Source organism: Canis aureus, chromosome 12 (genome assembly GCF_053574225.1).
Source record: "Canis aureus isolate CA01 chromosome 12, VMU_Caureus_v.1.0, whole genome shotgun sequence".
In the NCBI taxonomy this organism is placed as follows: Eukaryota; Metazoa; Chordata; class Mammalia; order Carnivora; family Canidae; genus Canis; species Canis aureus.
The window spans coordinates 33,599,866-33,615,075 of NC_135622.1; the positions used below are offsets into that span (position 1 = coordinate 33,599,866).

Consider the following 15,210-nt stretch of genomic DNA (forward strand, 5'->3'; position numbering starts at 1 on the left):
GCAGACAGATTTCCATTTATGGGTTTCTACCTATTCCAGACCAAACAGGAACTAAGATAGTTTGTGGGTTTTTTGTTTTTCTTAGTAGATTGATAGTATTTTAACTTACTGGGTTTTGTTTTCTCTTAAATACTTATTGGGATCAACTTTTCTGATCATTTAAAACCAACAAAATACCATTTTTAAAACAAAACTTATTTTTAACTTTGTTTTTAATGTAAAGCAAAAATTCTAAAGATAAATTCTATTCTACAGTCTTAGATAATGAAGAGTAAACTGAATTACACAGTTCCTGGCACAATTGAATATATAGTCGTAATAAATGCCAGGCCTGGAGTCTAAACAGTCTCTTCCTGTAAGCTATGTGACTTTGAGGAACTTACTTCCATTTTCGCTAGTAAAATGGGGATTATAATAGTCCCTGCCTTGTAGGGTGCTAAGGGTAAAATGTAGTAATCATTGCAAAGCATTTAGGACAATTAGGGTTTAGTAAATGCTTATTAATTGCCCTTATCTGTAGTATTTATTCAGTAAGTAATTGTTGATTGTGAATGTGATATGAATATGAGTGAATAGAACTGTTCTTTGGTTTTAAAGAAATAGGAAGGTTTTTATTGTTTTGTCTTTAAATATAATCAGGACAATACTTAAAAGATTATTTTGAGCCAGTTAGGCAATTTCAGATTTTAGTAACCAGCAGCGTGAATTTCTTACCTAATTTGAATATGCTAAATATTTTGGCTGTGGTTTTTTACTTCCCTGTATCAGTTTCTTCACTTTATTGATTAAATCTATATTGCAATATTGTTCCATTTTTAACCTTGCATCCAGATTTTGTAGTTTAGATTGACTTAGTAATTCAGTATCTGTGGGCATCATTTTTGTTTTATTTTGTTCATTACTTTCTAAAATTTTCATAACAGAACAATCCACATCAACTAGTGAATAGTGATACTGTTCATTGTAGAACACCCAATCTTGTTGGTTAAATCAGTGTCATATTTTTCTCTAGGGCACTCAAAATACAATATTTACTATAAATGAACCTCTTAGCAAATGTAGCGATATTTCATTTTCTCTTTTAAAAAGCCTGAGAAGCAAATCATATATCCTACTTTTCTCTAAAATTTCATGAATTCTATAAACAAAATATCTATAACATATAGGAGATTTACAAGTAAATAAATTAAAATTTTACATGAGTCCCTAGCCATAGGCTAGCTGCTTTTCTGTGTTCTTATTCAGCCTTTCTCTCTTATTTTTGGAGAACCTAACAATCCCTGGAAGATTCTTTTTTTTTTCTTTTAAAGTGGACTGCTGTGTAAATCCAATTAAATATGGTAATTGAAAAGAAACTACATTTTTAATTTCCCTCTTAATTATTTTCAAATTTGATTATTTGGGAGATGCCCCCCAAAAAACTATTGTTATAACAATAATGAATTAATGTTCATTATTGAACATTGTTCAATGTAATGAAAAAGTGTTTTTCATAGCTTTTAAAATGATATAAAAACCCACACTACACTTCAGAGGGTACTGTGTTTAACTTAGTAAAATAGTTTAAAGAAGCACCTCTTCAATTTTTGGTCTCAAGATCGCTTTACAGTCTTAAAAATTGTTGAGGACTCCAGTGAGCTTTTGTTTATATAGGTTATAACTGTCAATATTTATTGTTTTGGAAATTTACACTGAGACCTTTTTAAAATATTGACTTATTTAAAATAGTAATATACTCATTACATGTTATCATAAATAACATTTTTATGTTTGTATTTTAAAAAGTTCCTCATCATTAAGGACCAATTTAAGTGGCACCTCTTTATGATACCTTCCTTGTTACACTGCTTGATTCCTCTCATGAGACTTAGAAGCAGCAAATAATTGTGATTATTTATATATGTAAGTGTAATTCAACAGACATTTTGATGGGGCCCACTAATAACATTTTTAATGAAAAACAGCTATTTTTCTGAAACAAAATAATAGTAAGAAAAGTGGCAAATCTCTTTAATATCTGGTTTAATAGAAGGCAGCTGGATTCTTATGTCTGCTACTAATCTGTTGTGTTATCATACATTTTGTAATCTCTGGAAAACTCCAGAGTTTCATTCTCGATAAAAGAATAAGAGTGCAAAAGGTAAATGCTTTCCGCATCATATGTATCATGAAAATAGTTTTGTTCTTGCAGACCCCCTACAGGAGACTCAGAAATCCCTAGACCACATTTTGAGAATTGCTAGTTTAAGGAAATATTGCTTAGTCAATCATAATAAAGAAAATACTAATTGAGTACTTAAATATATTCTAAATTACTATTTTGAGCATTTTACCCATATTCAGTGTATCTTTAGATAAACACTTTGATGTAGATACTGTTATAATTCCTGTTTTATAGATATGGAAACTGAAGAATTGGGAAATCAGAGTAACTTCTTGAAGTCCACACAGCTTACAGAGGCAGAGGCAGGACTCAGATTCATAACCTGGCATCATCATTTTTGCTTTCCTGCTTCAAGTCAGAAGCTCCTGCCTTCCTAGAGCTAGCCCTTGAGGGGCTTTGTGAATAGGATGATAGATTTGATTGACATACCTCAATTTTATTTATCTGCAAAGTAGGATTTGCAGTTAATTTATTATTTTCCCATGTCATTTACACTTGAGCTAGAGCTTTGTCATTTTTTAATACTTACATTGTTAGTAAGCTGGCCTAATTAAAATATCTGAAGACCAAAATCTATTCTGTTAATTGTTTATACCAGCTAACCGTACCTTTCAGTTTCTTTGGTCTTATGTTTTGATAATTTTAAGGACGGTTTTTCCAATATATATCAGAGGGGGAAAATAGTTAGAAGGTACTGCCTTACAACTTTGGAGGAAAGTAAATTTTCTGTGGACTCACTTTTACCTCAGTCTTTCGGTAGCCATATTTCTCCCTATCCCATTGGCTTTAAGAAAGCTACAGAGTTTTTATGAAGAGTGTAATGTAGGAGATAAGCTGCATGAACTTGCAGTGAAAAGAAGCAAGGGAACCTCAGGAATGCCATGAGTGCTCTCTTACATTCCTGAATACCAGAGTTTCATAAATTGCTCCTAATGATAAAATCCTCACACCTGGTCTGATACAGGCTTAGTCTCCCAAAAGTGTAAATGTGTTTGCCAGTACACCACTGGAGAACAGATACTTCAGGTAAGTGAGTGTCTTCTGTGAAAGCAAAGTGCTACTACATTCATGTATTCACATCACATGCATGCATGCTTTTGCAGAGATCCAACATGTTGAGTTTCATTTTGTAGGATTGCCTGAGAGCATGTTTTTTTTAAAGTGTGTCACCTTCCTTATTTTAAAAAAAAGAAAATATAATTTCAGGTGTCAGGTAAAATGTTCCAGGTTAATTTGAATCCTGGAAAACCCTGACTATGACCCTGCAATTATGGTTGTGTCAGTCCTATTGTGACATTTCATGGTGGGTTGTCCTCTGTTTGAATTGGTATTTTTCAGTAGACATTAGGATTTATTTTGTTCATTTCAAATACATGTGTAAAGACATTAGCAACAGAAAATAGAGATATATTATTAAGTATAACTTGATGTTCTATGGTATAGAAATCATTGTGGTGGATGTTAGTAAGTAGTAAAAAGTAATTTAAAAATTTGTGGGTAAGGTTAAAGTGATGAAAATATGTACTTGGTATTCCTTTGCTTATTTATTCACATTTTTTGTTTTTGTTTTTGTTTTCTTTTAAGGAGTCTTCTGAAGTCTGTTGAGGAAGAATTACATCAGCGGTAATTTTGATTTTTAATTAAGCTTAAAATACTTCTCGTCATAGATGAGTAAAGTCTGCCCCCTTCTCTATCTTATAGCCTAAAGTTGTACTGTTGTTTAATTCTAAATCCTGTAAAGCTGCAGAAATAAAATTCTGTCTTGCAGTAGCCCTTCTTGCATTTTCTAAAATTTCTTATTAAGCCATTTTGGTTAAAGTCCATTTAGTGACAGTGGAATTATCCTTTGTCCTTAGAGGGCATGTGGCACATTTAGAAGATGATGAAGGGGATGATGATGAATCTAAACAGTAAGTTCTGTTTCTGTTTTTGATAAAAGAGAAGGTATTATTTGGCTTGGTTTCATAAATCTGACAGCTTAATATTGCCAGTAATTTTAGTATCATTAGTAACTTAGTATTATGGATTATACCACAGTTTCTTTCTCTATTCTAGTTATATTAGTGAGCTTAAGCTGCATTAACAAAATACCATAGGCTGGTGGTTTAAACAATTTATCTCACAATTCTGGAGGCTCAGAAGTCAGGCTCGAGCTGCTGGCCAGTTTAGTTCCTGATGAGAGATCTCTTTCAGGCCTGCAGATGGCTACCTTTTCACCAGGTTCACATGGGCTTTCCTCAGTCCATATATGCAGAGAAAAATCTCTCCTCCTTTTCTTAGAAGGCCTCCAATCCTGTCCAATGAGGGACCCACTCTTATGACCTTAGTTAACCTTTCACTAAACACTAGAATATGAGCACAATTCAGCTAAGTTGTCTGCCTTTCTATAACAGGGATCACCTTTCCTCCTGTTTACAGTAGTACGTTTATCATTCCCATCTAAGATCTCAGCAGAATATCCTATAATATCCTCATTCTACCAACATTCTGTGAATGATTATTTTTGTACTCTAAGATGATGGAAACTTTTTCTCCAGCTTTCCTCTTTCTGACCTCTCACCAAAATTACTCTTAGCATCCATATTTCTAGCATGTACTTTAGAACTCTTCTAGCCTCTACCTGTTACTCAGTTCCAAAGCTGCTTCCACATATTTGGGTATTCTTGTTACCAAGCAAGTCTGTTTTAGCTTGGGCTGCCATAAGAAAATACCACAGACTGAGTGACTTGAATAACAGAAAGTTGTCACCGCTCTGGAGTCTGGGTATTTTAGATGAAGGAACTGCCCATTCAGTTCCTTTATCTAAGGAATAGGAGGGCCCTACTCCTGAGTTGTAGACAGCTGCCTTCTTATTATATCCTCAGATAGCCTTTTCTCAATGTGTACAGAGAGAGAGAAAAGGAACGATCTCTCTTACTCTTCTTCCAAGGTCTTTGTTGAATCAAGACCCCCACCCTGATGATCTCATTTAACCTTACCCTAGAAGCCCTATGTCCAAATACAATCACATTGGGTATTAGGGCTTCAACATAGGAATTTTAGTGGACAAAATTCAGTTCAAGGCACTGGCTAATGACAACTTTGAAAGAAACTAATTAACAAACAGTAAATACGTCTTGTAGTTTAATGTCATAAATTGGTAACTTGCAGATGCTATAATTACTACTATGACTACAAAGAAGCTTGTACTTGGTTGATTAAATTTCGTCTGATATGTTTTAAATAAACACATACATTGGATATAAGTGTATTTTTAAAGAGGGCATATTTTCACTTAGTGAAGTGAAACTAATACATAGTTTTTTTAGATTTCTTTTTCCTTTAAAGAAAGGTGCAGTTTCATAGTACAGTGACACCTGACTAATAGCTGGAGGGATGGAGGCATAGGTTTTCCTTTGTACCTCACTACTCTGTGACCTTGAGTCAGGTCACTTTACCTCTCAGCCTCCCTTTCCTCATCTGAGAGTTATGCTCCCTCATCTTCCAATTTTTTTGTACATCTAAAACCCCAGTAATGAATTTTAATGAATTTTAGCTTCAATCAAATAAATTCTACCTAAAATTTTACAGCAAATATATGTAGCTTTTGATCAGCTTCATCAGAAATATTTCATATCTAACGGTAGTAAAAATGAGGCTTGTAATATATTTTTATACTATATCATTTTGCTATTTTTCCCTAACCTAATTACCACTTATGTTTTTTATAATAATTACCTTCTGATTGATATAAACTGGAATTGTAGTTATCTTCCTGTTTTAATTTGAAACCAAGAAAGCATATCTCCTTAATTACTTCTGAATAAGTCATTCAGTATAACTTGAACATTTCACAGAATACTTTGGAAAACACTCATAATCTCAGAAAAAGGAACTTGTTTATGCAAATTTTCCTCCATATCTTTGAAAAATTAATTATATTTTAGTAACAATTTAATTCTGATTCTAAACTCTCATGTTTTTATAGTTCAACCATGAAAGCGAAAGTTCCACCTCCTTTGCCACCAAAGGTGAGCAGGTTTTTCAGTTTGAATTACGTGTGTGTGTGTGTGAGTGATCTGTCACTTCTTACTGTATTGTTTCTCTGTAGCTTACTTTCACTTGGAGCCACAAAAAAAAAAAAAATCATGAAGAAGTTACTAACCATGATATATATGATTGTGATTATTTTTGTCTTTTTTTTAGTTATCTACCTCATCACTTAGTGTTTATTCTAAATAGTAAGTTCTAGAAATTTGTACTTGAAAATGATTAATAATGAGTTAGTATTATTTCATCTGATTGGAAATCTCACATTTTTTGTAAGAATTTTTCTTTCAAAATCTATGTATGGTCTACTAGTAACAGATTTCCTGAGAATGAGTAATGGATAGCAATTTATCATCATAGATGTGTAACTCTCAGAAGGTACTTTTACATTAAAAATATAAGATAGGACAGTAATTTTCAGAAATTTTTATCAACAAAATCCTTTTGTTAAAAGCATCATAAAATACTAAAATTATTCTGATGGTATTTTTAAAAACAAAATGGGTTAATATAGTAATACTAATATGAATTTATTTTTTAAGTTTATATGCAGAGCAAATTTTAGTTATAAAATTGAACTAGTTAAAAATAAATAAATAAATAAATAAATTGAACTAGTTATAAAATGAGCTGTAGTAAGGTTTGAAATTAGGGATTATAAATGACAATTGGAGTCTGACCAGTCTTGGCATCCAGTGGTACTACTATATTTTGTTTTCATTTTATACTTTTGAAAAAAATTATGATTCACATAGGTAGATAATATTGCACTTGCTTGTTTAGTTTTACATTAGAATTTCAAAAAGATAAGTGCTGCAGCAAGCAATCTTCCTAATAAGGGACACATTTATAAGAATGTATAGGGATCCCTGGGTGGCGCAGCGGTTTAGTGCCTGCCTTTGGCCCAGGGCGCGATCCTGGAGACCCGGGATCGAATCCCACGTCGGGCTCCAGGTGCATGGAGCCTGCTTCTCCCTCTGCCTATGTCTCTACCTCTCTCTCTCTCTCTCTGTGTGACTATCATAAATAAATAAAAATTCAAAAAAATCAAAAAAAAAAAAAAGAATTTATAAATTCTCTAAACTGTCAGCTGACCGGAGGTTTTTTCAATGCCTGCACAGAAAGTTTCTTAGCCATTCCATATTGCTGTGTTAGTATTCTCCAGTATGATAAAATTTTAATTGGTATCTTCTCCTGCCCTAGCTTAAAGATTAAGCTTTAACATAAAAGACATTGAGTCATCTAAAACAGACAGTTTAGCATTGTAAAGAACTGAAATCTGATTAGCCTGAATACTTAAAATAAAAAGAGACTCATTTAAATTGGAGATCAGAAAAGAAAAATATTTTTACTTAGCAAGTCTACATAGGAAAGCTTGTGAAGGAATTAAGGGGCCTTTTTTTCTGAGAAAACCCATTATTGTACGTTTTAAGGATATATGTAAGATAATCAGATAGTTGAATAATCTTGAAGCTTAGCTAGTAAACACAGTTTAAAAGCCTGATATATAATAGTATTTAATACGTAAGAGAAAATGTTTAATGTTTTACCTTTTGAATGAAACGAGTAATTTCATGTTTAATCATTGTTTCCTTTTCTGTATTTTTTCAGCCTAAGTCCATATTCATACCACAGGAAACTCATTCTACTGAGGATGATAATCAAGGAACTATCAAGAGATGTCCCACATCAGAGAGCCCTGCAAAGCCATCCCAAGTTCCACCTAGACCACCACCTCCCAGATTACCTCCACAAAAGCCAATTGCTTTAGGTAATGGGGGAAGGAAGGGTGAGAGAAGTATGTTACTAGGGTTTAGTACTGTGTAAAGAAAATGGAGGATATCCTTCTTTTAAGGGAATATTTGAAATTCCTTTGAGGGAGAGGAGAAGGAAGGCAGTTGACTGTAGAGATGTTTTCTGCTTTTTGCCACATGGTTTGAAGTGTTTATATGACAGGATTACCTGTTACCCATTCTGGGATTCAGATGTGCTTGTTTCTCATTTCGTATCTAGCCCTCTTCCCTCTTGGAGAATTGTGAATGCTAATTCATCATTTATCTTAGGTGGCAACAGAAGAAACTGAATTCTGAACAGACAGGGACAAGTTGTAGGCTACTTGTGTTTTAGAAAAAGAGAAGAGTACTACTCTAACTTCCTTATTTTATTTATCATTTTTAGAAAAATGATTGTCACTATTACTGGATATTTGCCTCCAAATTAATACTAGAAGATGCTGTTTTAATATATATTCTTGGATGTTATGCATAAAAAGCAATTTAAAAAAAAGAACAACTAAAGTTTCCTGGATAACATACTGCAGATTACCCTTTCCTAAAAGTAGTTATGTATTCAGTATTTCTTTGTCTTTTACACAATATATGTGCTTAGATATAACCTGATTTAAATTTGTATGAGAAAAATAGAGGTCTAAGTAGCAGAACATGCGTATAAGACTTTTTCCTTGAGTGCTAAATATTTCTGATGGGATGATCCCAAATGAAGGCAGAAACTGAGAGATCTTATTTTTCTTTCCTACTTGATGATTTTCTGAACGAAAGTTTTCATGAAAATTAATCCTTTTAAAATATATTTAAACATCTTACTGAAGGAAATGGAGTGAGCTCCTTCCAGTTAAATGGAGAACGAGATGGTTCACTATATCAACAACAGAATGAACACAGAGGCACAAACCCTTCAAGGAAAGAAAAGAAAGATGTACCAGTAGGTATTTATATTTATAAGCTCTACTTGTGTTTTTCATTGTGTTAAGTTAGTTTCGTTATAATTAATGAAACTGTGGCAATTATAGATTTTATAATATAGTATTTAATATATTAATTATAATGATAATAGATTGCTTAAATCTTTAAAAAATAACTGCTGTGACATACTTGAATGGTGGCCAGTTTGTTATAATAGTGTATTATAAAATGTGACCTTCTGTATACAGGTAACTATTATTCTCATTATGATGAGATTGATTCTTTAAAAGTTCATTTTTCAGTCTCAAAAAGTTATGGAAAGGACATGGACAGATAAGGAAAGCTAGAACGTTTACTCAGGACAAATTTCTGACTGTAGATTACATAATTCTTGGTATTACTACTCAAAAAAAAAAAAACTTAATGAGAAAAAATTATTTTCCAGTAGATATAAAATAACACTTCAGGAAAGATGAAATTAACCTTAGCAGCTTATTCCTGTTACAAATTTGGATAAAACACTGTGACACAATTATAAAACATAAATAATTTTTATTGAGAGATTAAAATATTTTAACATTTATCTTTCAGTGTAATACTTAAAAAGTCCTTAAAGTCCTCAATTCAGATGCTAATGAGATTTTAATTTTTTGTGTATAATATACACATATATTTATGGTATATTATATTTATAGTACATTTCAAATGTTTCTGCACATATAGCTATGTTTTTATGTAGTAAGCATATTGCTAGAGGCTTTTGTACTATATCTGATAGTCAACTTTTTTTAAGATTTCATGACATAATATGACAAACTTTATTTTTATATTCAGTTAAAGCATTTAACTGGCTTTATCCATCATAATTTGTGAAATTTAGGTAGGATGTTAACAAAAGCATAAAATGCCCTTCAGGAATAAGTTTTTATGAAGTCTCTCCAACTGAGCGGGGCCTCTTTGTTTTCATCAGTTTAAATTTTAGCAGCCCTGTTAATGTAGTAGTACAGAAATACAACCTACTGTTCTGTAGTACAGCATAAAAGCCTTTGGGAGATGTATACATTTTTTATGTATGCATTTTTAATTCACTCTGTTACCTTATTTCATTAGAAGGAATTACTATGCTGTAGTAGTGAAACTAAGAGTAATTCTGAAATATGTCCATGACTGTATGATAAGATAAGTAGTATCCATGACATATTGAAACATGATTACAGTTTCACCAGCTTGAAATTATTTATAGCCAGTTCTGTCAATTTCTAATGTAAATCTGGCAGTTAGAAGGTTCAGAGCTTCCTAATTAAAAATGTTTTGCTAAAGTAGATAATCTAACATAATTTAAGGATATCAATATAAAACTAAGTACATAAATTATTTGCAAAATGAAAAAAAATTGTCAGAAATTGGTAGCCGTAATAGGCTGTACATCCTCATATACATATCTACAAAGTAAAATTTCAAATAGTCTTAATTTCAAAACTGTGTAGTAGTTACAGAAGTAGTACTACACAGAATATTTCATCTGTATCATTTATATGATATCAATTAACAATAGTTTTTAAATTTTGTCATTCCATTTAGATATTTTTGACTTAGATTGAGAAAAAATTAGGATGTCATCGTTAAAATATTAAGATTAACCTCCAGAGAAGTCTAGACTTTCATAAAATTTGTTTAAAATATATAATCTCAAAGAGATTTCCTTCTGTGGGGGACAAATCTTATACTCCAAGTCATGTAGCCCCTTAGAAGAATATTTCACATTCTTGAGCATGTTGTAGATAAACAGTTATGCAATTTTTACTCTTCCTTATAATTATCAGTATACTTTGACCAGTGATTGATAAATTTGAATCCATCAAAATGTGAAACTTCAGTTGACATTGTAAACAAGGTTAAGATAATCTACAGACCTAGATAAGACATTTGTAATGTGTTTAATATAGTATTCAAATCTAGATTATATAAAGAACTCAGATAAGAAAAAAGATAACTCAGTAAAAGAGGGAAAAAGACAATTCACAGAAGAGAATATATAGATAATGAATAAACTGGTTTTTAAATATTCTCAATTTTCCTAACAATCAGAGGCCTGCAAATTAAGGAGAAAACATTTTTTACTGATCAGTTTGATAACATTGTCTGTGAAACCATAAGGAACCAGCGCTCTCCAACGTTGCTGGTGGGTATGTTATGAAATGAGCATTCAGAAGGACAGTGGTCGGTATCTGCCAAAGGGTAAAAGGTGCAGCCCTTTTGTTCCAGTGGTTTCTCTTTTCACAGCATACCCTAATAAAGTCATTCATACATTGCATAGTAGGACGTATACCAGAGTGGTTATGCAATGTTGTTACAGTAAAAAATGAAAAATAACTTAAAAATCCATTAATAATTAGGGAATAGCTAAATAAAGTATGTTCATACTGTGCTCCAGTTAAAACAGATGAACCAGATGTGTATATTGATACGAAGATCTGTCCAAGGCCCAACATTAAGGCAAAGAGGTTGATAAAATAGTACATAACTATTTGTTCTAAAACACACACAAAAACAGTGTTTTCTGTGGGTTTTATATATATACATACACACACACACACACACACACATATATACACACGCACACACACACATGCACAAAAATGGGAATATACACAAATATATGAATACCTATAGTTGTCTAGAAAAAAGGTTTGGAAGGGTACACACTGAACCAGTTTTTTGGGGGAGCATGTATCAGGACTGTAGAAGAGTTAAAGAGAGCTTCAAAAAAAAAATAAAGAGAACTTCAGCCTATTATATTTTGTTTTACAAAGAAAAAGTATTCATGTATTTTATTTTGATATATATGTTTGAAATACAGTATTGTTACACCAAACAGCAACAAAAAAAAAGTGTATTCATGCATGTATTCTTTTTCTAGAAGCCTATTAGTAACGGTCTACCCCCAACACCTAAAGTACATGTAAGTATAAATATCAGATAGATTGTTTTCAAGCTAAATACAATGGCAGATAATTGACTATCTTTGGTTAGATTTTTTACCTGTTTGATTCTCCATTATTATTGAAAAAGTCTGTAAGATTGCTAATTTAGGGGATCCCTGGGTGGCTCAGCGGTTTAGCGCTTGCCTTTGGCCCAGGGCTTAGTCCTGGAGTCCCGGGATCAAGTCCCGCATCAGGCTTCCTGCATGGGGCCTGCTTCTCCCTCTGCCTGTGTCTCTGCCCCCCACCCCCCCCACCATCTCTCATGAATAAGTAAAGTCTTTTTTAAAAAATAAACATTGTTATATCTGAAAAGTAGCTTTTCAGAATAAAATTATGATAAATTATACATTTTAAGCTCCTTTATTCCAAAAATTGTTAATAATCTTTGTAGATATGTTTTAAAAAATGTGGAAAAGGCACATGAATACAGTAGGAAGTACAAAATGTAGATATGACACTTTTTTCCTAGCATTTTCTCCTCTCCTCTCCTCTCCTCTCCTCTCCTCTCCTCTCCTCTCCTCTCCTCTCCTCTCTTTTCTTTTTTTTTCTTTTCTTTTCTTTTCTTTTCTTTTCTTTTCTTTTCTTTTCTTTTCTTTTCTTTTCTTTTCTTTTCTTTCTGTGACAGAGAGAGAGACTACAAGCAGGGGAGCAGCAGGCAGAGGGAGAAGCAGGCTCCCCGCTGAGCAGGGATCCTGATGCTGGGCTGGATCCCAGGACCATGACCTAAGACCAGGCAGACGCTTAACTGACCTAGCCACCCAGGCGCCCCTTCTAGCGTTTTCAGTTATCAAAAACTGAAGTTTAGAACTAGAAGGAATATTAAACGACCATCTGGCCCGAACTCTTTATTTGGACCATGAATGAAACAGACCCCAGAATCTTTGCAGAACTCCACCCATTTCCAACCAGAGCTAGAACTAGAACCTAGATATACCCCTGTGTTCCAGTTTGTCCTGGTTTTGCTTTTTGTTTTTTGGATTAGAGCATACTATCCTAGGATTAAAATTATATTAGCTCAGTGTAATTGTGCATTGGTATAGATAGAACTGCGTTTTTGCTACTGCAAAAACCTAAAACATAGTGTGACGCTAATTTAGAAGGTGTCAGCTGCGTTTCTAATCTGTAATTTTTTGACTCTTCTTTTTAGCCTTTTTTAGTTTCTTCAATTTGTAATTAGTATAAAGATATAAATATTTTAAAAAGATATAAATATTTATACCGTATCTTATAAAGTAAGAGTTTTGAGAGCAAAGGTCTCCCGAGTTTATCAGAGACCCTTAACGGGACAAGATTTCTTGCTTGGCCATAGCACAAAACTCTCGGGTCAGGTGTGCAGCTGACAGGGAAGAGCTCATAACTGAAAAGCCAGCTAGGATCAACTATCCAGACTAGCTTAGGTTGGGTTGGTTTGATTGTTTGGCACCTCATTTCATCAGTTGGATTTTTAGGAGTTTGGCAGGCACCTCCACATACAAATTTTGGCAGCTGTCTTAAAGAGTAATTATCAAGATTAGGTTTCTTGTTTTTTTTTTTTAAGATTTTATTTATTTATTCATGAGACACACAGAGAGATTGGCAGAGATACAGGCAGAGAGAGAAGCAGGCTCCATGCAGGTAGCCCAGTGTGGGACTTGATCCCAGGACTCCAGGATTGTGTCCTGGGCCAAAGGCAGGCACTAAATTGCTGAGCCACCAAGGGATCCCTAGAATTAGTTTAAATGATACAGTTTCTGCCCTGCACCATAAAAACATTTTTTATTGGTCTTCTACCACCTGATGGTACTACCAGGTGGTGCTTGTTTTTTGGTACTAAGATCTTAAAAAAATACTGGTTGGTAGGCTTCTGTGAGTAAAAAGGAAATCTTAAGGTTTATTGTTTTATTTTTTACATTAACATTTTTATAATCCATTATAATCGACTATAGTAATGTATTCTGTTTCTGGATATCATCTCCATATTTTTGAGGAAAATATTCTAGCTATAAAATGATGCACAGTGCTCTTCTCACCAAATATTTTTGTATTCTTTTCTCCCCAAGTTGTTGGTAGTAAAAGTGATTAAATGAATAAACCTTCTTATATTTATTTATTCTGACCTAAACAACAGTTTCAAAATTAACATTTTACTCTTTGAAGATAAAAAAAAAAAAAAGTTCAAATGAATGGTATTGTGTTTCCTGATAAGGTGTTTATTATATGAAAGACTTGTAAATGAGCTTGATAAATATTAACATAAATAAAGCTTTTTATTGAATCTATCCAGGGTGAATTAAGCGCATGGCTTATGTTTTTTCTTTATTTTTAATGAGTACAGACCCATGTTTTGAAGTCTGTAATATGAATTTGAAATCAGCTATACCTGTTTCATGTTATAATATTAAATTCAATGATTAATAACATTATAAGTCATGAAATGAAATTTTCATCTTGATTTACTTCTTATCAAGGAATATTGTATTGCTTGGTTTTTCTTCGTTTTTCCAGATGGGTGCATGTTTTTCGAAGGTTTTTAATGGATGTCCTTTGAAAATTCACTGTGCAACATCATGGATAAACCCAGATACAAGAGGTAGTACCATATGTTTTTATCTGTTACCTATTTGTTTTTTAAACTGAGGTCATGAAAGCATTCAGTTTTCTTCATGTTCTGAATACCTTTCTGAAAAAATTTTGGTTGTGATTTTTAAAAATTATTTAAAGTAAATGTTTCTTTATGTTGTTAGCAGTGTTTGAGTTGACTCGTGACTGAAATTTCACTGTGGTGCCCATATCAATAGAGTGAAACCATATACTCTATGTCACCCTAATTACTTCTAGAAAAGTTTTTTTCTGCTGCTGCACATTCAGTATCTTTGCGTTTTAGGTACAGCTGTTCTTAAAGGAGTTTAACTACCCGGGATCCAGGGTATAGTGACTACTTTAGAGGACCTCTCCATCTTAAAGGAGATCATATTAAGAATCGTCATTACTTCCTGACTAAAGACTATCTGCATTCTTTCACTATATATCTGTATCTTAGTATCTGTGTATATAAGATCTATGTGAGTACATGCCCACATGTCGTCTTACTGAATCTTTTAAAAATTCAAGGTGTAGGAACTGGTATTTCACAGATAAGGAGAATGAATTCAGAGAGGTTCATTGTTTCATCACCAGTCAGGAGTAGAGCTGCACTTTGAACCCAGTTCAGTTGTTTTGTCAGACAACAAAGCTTATGCCTTTAATCTGCCAGCACTAATGCTAAATTATGGGCAGTATAGGAATGCTCTTGGCATTCAGTTCTCAGCATACCTCAGTGTAGTGTGGAGAAGTTGTTGCCTGTTTTTTATTA

General features: G+C 32.9%; 1 protein-coding gene across 6 annotated transcripts in view; it reads left to right on the top strand.

The window, feature by feature from the left end:
* MAP4K3 (mitogen-activated protein kinase kinase kinase kinase 3) overlaps positions 1 to 15,210 on the top strand; it is a 187,513-nt gene that overhangs the window by 145,039 nt on the left and 27,264 nt on the right. For all 6 annotated transcript variants that reach the window (XR_013349392.1, XM_077843521.1, XM_077843522.1 and 3 more), the window contains 7 exons: positions 3,749 to 3,787; positions 4,021 to 4,074; positions 6,132 to 6,174; positions 7,805 to 7,964; positions 8,802 to 8,914; positions 11,816 to 11,857; positions 14,364 to 14,448. Coding sequence is in view for 5 of the 6 variants with exons in the window: in XM_077843521.1 (XP_077699647.1) it covers positions 3,749 to 3,787; positions 4,021 to 4,074; positions 6,132 to 6,174; positions 7,805 to 7,964; positions 8,802 to 8,914; positions 11,816 to 11,857; positions 14,364 to 14,448 (536 nt within the window). In the remaining variant the exon portion in view is untranslated. The remainder of the gene's footprint in view (positions 1 to 3,748; positions 3,788 to 4,020; positions 4,075 to 6,131; positions 6,175 to 7,804; positions 7,965 to 8,801; positions 8,915 to 11,815; positions 11,858 to 14,363; positions 14,449 to 15,210) is intronic.